This window comes from Aythya fuligula, chromosome Z, assembly GCF_009819795.1.
Source record: "Aythya fuligula isolate bAytFul2 chromosome Z, bAytFul2.pri, whole genome shotgun sequence".
Taxonomy (NCBI): Eukaryota; Metazoa; Chordata; class Aves; order Anseriformes; family Anatidae; genus Aythya; species Aythya fuligula.
In genome coordinates, this window is record NC_045593.1 from 60,823,391 (window position 1) to 60,829,390 (window position 6,000).

The 6,000-nt window shown below is 52.8% G+C and overlaps 1 protein-coding gene across 1 annotated transcript in view; it reads right to left on the reverse strand.

Annotated features, from left to right (window-relative positions):
• Window positions 1–5,392, reverse strand: part of FBXL17 (F-box and leucine rich repeat protein 17) — a 311,268-nt gene extending 305,876 nt beyond the window's left edge. The window contains exons 1-2 of the mRNA XM_032206399.1: window positions 5,341–5,392; window positions 4,571–5,262 (exon numbers count right to left, since the gene is read on the reverse strand). Of these exons, the coding sequence (XP_032062290.1) occupies window positions 4,571–5,262; window positions 5,341–5,392 (744 nt within the window). The remainder of the gene's footprint in view (window positions 1–4,570; window positions 5,263–5,340) is intronic.
• Between the last annotated feature and the right edge of the window lie 608 nt (window positions 5,393–6,000).

Sequence of the window (6,000 nt, forward strand, 5' to 3'; positions counted from 1 at the left end):
ACCTGCTCTAGTGGGAGGTGTCCCTGCCATGGCAAGGGTTTGGAATTAGATGGTCTTTAAGGTCCCTTCCAAACCAAACCACTCTCTGATTCTAAGTCGAACTGAAGGTAACTGGATGTGCATCACAAGTGTTGAGTTTTCAGAGACTCCAGAAGTACCGACTGCTGTTGCCAACAGCAAAGAACACCCCCTTGAGAAGATGAAACACCTTGCACCCAGCTACCTTGTTACAGTTACCAGATGAAGGGGAACTACATCATGGCTGTGTAGAGGTCACCCAAAAATCAAGAGAAGGTAAGCACAGCCCTTACAGATATACCCCTGCCAACTCCAGGCTTGACTCCTTTTGTAGCTGGATCATCTTATGATCTGGAAGGGAAGAGAGTAAAAAGCCATGACATCGTAACTAGGAACACAGTACTAAGAGCAGAGAGCCTCCCTCTCACAAACACAGAGCTCACACAGCTGAGCTGACAGCCCTGACAGAAGCCCGAGGGGAAGCATGACAGAAGAAAGTTGTGGTGGTTTCACCCGGCCGGCAGCTCAGCACCACACAGCCATTCGCTCACCCTCTCTCCTCCCTCTCTGGGATGGGGGAGAGAAATGGGAAAGTGAAGCCTGTGAGCTGAGACAAAGACACTTTATTACGACAGGAAAATAATAATAATAATAATGGTAATAGTACTACTACAAATAATGTGTAGAAAACAAGTGATGCACAATGCAGTTGCTCACCACCCACTGACCGATGCCCAGCCTAACCGCGAGCAGTCCAGCCCACCCCAACTAGCCACCCCTATATATCGTTTAGCGTGATGTCAGATGGTATGGAATACCCCTTTAGCTAGTTTGGGTCACCTGTCCTGGGTCTGTCCCCTCCCAGCTCCTGCTGCACCCCCAGCCTGCCCGTTGGCAGGACAGAGCAAGAAACTGAGACGTCCTTGGCTTGGTATAAGCACTGCTCTGCAACAATTAAAACATCAGGGTGTTATCAGCACTTTTCTTATCCTAAGCCAAAACAGAGCATTCTACCAGCTACCAGGAAGAAAATTAACTCTGTCATAACTGAAACGAGGACAAAAGTGAACATCTACAGAGATCTGAAATACACTTCTGTTATCTGCCGTGCTATAGGACATTGCGGAAACAAAAGTGGCACCCAAACAGCGAACGTTGAACAGATTAAGATTTTGTTAGAAGCTACTAATCTCCCAGAAGAGATTAGTGGCAGCACAGGCTGAAGAAACAGCTGTCCCCACCTGGAAGGCAGATGTAAGCATGGTACAGTTCCTATTAAAAGAAGTAATGGCCGGGTTTGGAGCCCCAGAAGAGATTGATTCAGATCACAAGAGCCATTACAGAGGTCAGGTTTTAAAAAGGTGATATGAAACATTAGGCATCACCCAGCAATTGCATCACTCTGTTCACCCACAACAGTCAGGTAAAAATGAAAGAATGAATCAGTGCTTGAAAAACAGGACATCTAAATTTCGAGCAGAAACCAATCTGAAGTGGACAGATGCCCTATCTATTGCTTTAATGCATGTAAGGTGGAGGCCAAAGCAGATAGGATTAATGCCAGCTGAAGTATTATTTGGGATAAATTTGTAGATTCCAAATACTTAAGTAGCCGCACAGACTAGCTTCTTGGAAGAGGATAAGAGGTTAACTCCATACTTGTCGGAAATGCGTACTTACACAAAATCCTCCCAATGCCAAGCTCAGCTACAGCAACCAGCGTCTTTAGAAGGGAAAACGCACCCTTATGCACCAGGTAGTGATGTATAAATAAAAAGAAAAATCAGCTAAGCCCAAGGTGGGATGGGCCTATTCTGGTATTGTTCACTTCCTTTTCTGCTGTGCACATAAAAGGAAAAAACACTTGGATACATCATCCTCATGTAAAATTGTTTGGACTGAAGAAGTCAAAACTATTTCCATCCACTGCAAATTATATGAAAAAATGACAATCATATGGTCCAAGATAAGTAAAATATACTTGTCATTAATTGTAGTAAATACAAGCCTAATTATATTACTAGTGGTGCTATTTTTGATTCTTAATCATTGTTAAGGATGAAGACAGAGAGAAAGATGAATGCTACTCATTACTGGAACAGATAAAAACAAATATAACATTCCAGTTTGGTGTGAGCTGAGATGGACTGTAAGAACAAATACAGAATAATGACTGAATCGGATTAAGAAAAAAAAAGCAACAAACTATTACTCTATAATCAAGAGCTGACAAAGTGTGTAAAATCCTGTTTGAAGATGGGAAATTCAATGCAAAACTGCTAACCGAGCACAAAGAAGTTTTTACAAAACACTACTGCTATGATATCTTCATAAAATAGTCACCCAATGTCACTGAAACGTTACATTTAGTGACACACCTTGCTGTAATTTTATTGATCTAAATGTTCTTGCTGTTTCTATGGACTGTTTGCTTGCCCATGAAAACTCAGACTGCATTTTTGAGTGAAGTATGATACGCTGTGATATTGAAGAAGGTACAGGCAGGGGTGGCCAGAAGAGGAGATGGTGAGGAAGGTGTCTGCTGCTCTGCCCTGCCCTGCGTCACCTGTCTGCGCTGTTCTCCTGGCAGCCAGGCACCGATCACTTTGCCTCCGCCCAGAGCTGTGAGCACTGGCCTGAACACTCTCACGGGATGCACCAGGAGCAGCAAACTGATTATGTGACAAAAACACCCCAAGTCCTGTTTTGAGAAAACTTCAGCGAAGAGCAACAACTCGGGGAGATGTAACAGAGGGGGGAGGCAACAGAAGGCCGCACCTGTCCCATGCCAGGAGCCCCGCTCTGCATGGAAGGGAGAGGAGATGGCCCAGGGGCCAGCACTGCTATGGGGGCACGACCAGACACGTCTGCACAGTGTTTTATTGCAAACTGCACAAAACGTACTGCAAGCTGCAGTGCGGGGGCTGTCTCCTCATTTCACTAATGGAGGAGGGGTCTCATGATCATCACCAAACTTTAGCAAAACTCTGTGAATCTACTGCTGGGTCCTGTTTCCTCCCTGGTGGGGGACGTCCCGAGTCACCTCTGTGACAGAGTCCTGAAGCTGTCACTGCTTGTCCTTGTATTAAGTTTTTTTTTCCTCCACTGACTATTATGAAAAGGTTATTAAGACTTTGTGTGTATTTCTCTCCCATCACCCCATAATAAAGCAGGATCTTTGGAGAAGGGTTTATATTTAGGACACAGTACCTGTACCAAAACCCAGCAGGTGTTAAGGCCTTTAGGCCCCTGTATAACCCAGTTAACAAGAAGGCTCTTCAGAAACTCGCAGTTAAAAGTCCTGTAAGAGAACGGGATGATGAGGAAGCACCTAAAATAAAAACAGGAACCACCATACACACACAAATCTAGCTGAGGACTTAAGGGCAACTAAAAAAAATATATTTAAAATTACAGGTAAAGAGTTTATTCCTTACTGCTAGTATTAAAGGCAAGCTTCTTCAAAAACCCCGCAGAAGGAGCTAGGCTACAGAGATTAAAGAGACTCAGCTACTGGGAGGTGGGGGACAGGTAGGAAAGGAACAAGTCAAAAAAACGTGGAAGTACAGATACCAAGGAGGTACTGTTTCAGTGCAATGTAGAAAGCCATCCAGAAAAGAATTCAGTCCACAGGTGAGAGGGGCATGATACACCCTTACTATTAAAAGAGCTGGTTTATGACAGAGTTAGACTACAATTTTTGAAAACATGAAACTGAAAAGTGCTGAAGTAACTACAGAAGAAAAGTCATACCACTAACGTGAAAAAGTGTTTAAGGTGCACCAGTGGATTTCAAATCTTAATGCAGAATAACATCAGCGATAACATGGTCTGAAATTAATAGTGGCCAACAGACGGCCTGTTTATTTTAGTAAAACCACACGGCCAACTTCCAGTCATGCAATCAGAGAAGAGATTAATTCAGATATGACAGTCCATGATTTTTATGTAGGTGCCAAAGGTAATGTGAGTAGTGAATCTATAAAACACGGCGTGCCCTTACAAGGCAGGTGACCCATATCAATAATATGCGCCTCAAAAAATAAAATAATGTGCACGACAGAGAGTAGACGGCCCGTGTTTGACAACAGCAGGGTGCGAGCTGGGGAGCTGCCTCCTACGCCGGGGTTGCACAAGGAGCAGCACGGACCTGGGCACGGCCAGGACGCGTGCCCTGCCTCGCAGTATCACAGCCTGCTCGCCGTGCGGCCGTCTGACCCCGGGGTGACCTGCTCCAGGGCCCCGAGCTCTGCCCCCCGGCACGTAAGGACACACTTGCATCACTGCAGGGGACATCACGGACCCAGCTCCGGCCAGGGGTGCCTTTTCACCGCAGGTTTAGGCGAAGAGGACCTGGTGACTAGACCAGCAGCGTGGCTTAAAAACGAAAAGTTACTTGCAAAGAGCGCAGGAAGAGAGGGAAGGGGGTGGGACACAAGGGAAGAGCGGGGTTTGAAGACACCAAGTACGAGGCTGCCAAGGAAGGCGGCTGGAGGGGACCCGGCTCCCTGGGGGCTATCGGGCCGCCCCCCGCCCCGTCCCCGCGACCCACCTTGAGCAGGATGGAGGGCGGCAGCTGGTTGATGTCGGGGGCGGCCGGCGGCTCCCGGCTGCCGTCGGCGGGGTGCTCCTGCGGCTCCGGGCAGCCCGCCGGGCCGCTCCGCTCCTGTTCCTGCTCCTTCTCCTTCTCCGGATCCCTCTCGCCCTCGGCCGGGGGCTGCGGGGCTGGCTGCCCCCCGGCCGCGCCGTCCGCGGGCAGGGCGCGGGGCTGCGGCTGGGGCTGGGGCTGGGGCTGGTGCTGGTGCTCTCCGGCCGGGCACTGGCAGGCGGCGGCCTCGCTCTCGCTCTCGGTCTCGGTGTCGGCGGCGGCGGCGTTGTTGCAGCGCGGCTGCTTGCAGGGCGGGCAGGCGGGCAGGCCGGCGGCCCCCTTGCGCTTGCACACCATGTCGGGGAGCGCCTGGGCGGGCGGCCCGGCCGGCCCCAGGAGGCCCCGCAGCGGCGAGGGCAGCAGGCCCGAGAGCAGCAGGCGCTGGCGGCGGCCCCGCGGCTGCCAGGCGGCGGGCGGCAGGCGGAGCAGCAGCAGGCGGCGGCGGCGGTGCCCGGCGGGCGGCGCGGGGTGGGCGGCGGGCGGGCTGGCGCCGTGCACCACGAAGCAGAGCATGCAGGGGCCCCGCAGGAAGCAGCTGCGGCTCCGCGCCGCCACCTTCCTCCCCCGACAGCAGCAGCAGCAGCGGCGGCGGCGGCGGCGGCGGCGGCGGCGGTGGTGGTGGCAGCAGCGGCGGTGCTGGTGGTGCTGGTGCTGGTGGTGCTGGGCGGCGGTGGCGGCGCTGTCCCGGCTCCGGCTGGTGGCCCCCTTGGCGAGCAGGTGGCCCATATAGGAGGCGGCGGCGGAAAGGGCCCGCGGGGCTCACGGGCGGGGGGCAGCGGGCGCTGTCATGCTGCCGGCGGCAGGTGGCGGCGCCGTGGGGACGGCGGGGACGGTTCCGGGACGCGGAGCCGGCAGCGAGAAGGAGGGACGGGGAGGGAGGGACCGGGAGGCACCGGGAGGCTTCCGCTGCCGCTGCCGGGGCACGGGCGCCGGCGGCCGGCGGGGGCGCTGCGAGCACGGAGCCCGCCGGAAAGCTGGGGAGGAGCCGGGGGGCGGCGCCGAAAGCACGGGGTTTTGGGGCAAAACCGGCCGGGAGGGGGGCTGCGAGGGGCTGCGGTGCGCTGGGGCCGGCGCCCAGGCGCCGAGGGTTTCGCTGTAGTAAGAGTGTTTGGGGTGAAAGTGGAGGAAGGGAGTGTTGTAGCTGAGGTAGGAAGTCGCTGAGAGCCATCAGGGTAAATCGCAGCGCGCTCTGTCAAAAATTTGGCGAGGTGCTTTCCTCCCTCAGATTGCAGTATTTGCCTATGAGCAAAGACAACGCTAAAAGAACAAGAAGAGCCAAAGTCAAGCCATCAAACTGAGCAGCGTTCAGGATAAATGCTCTGGTGTCAAATATT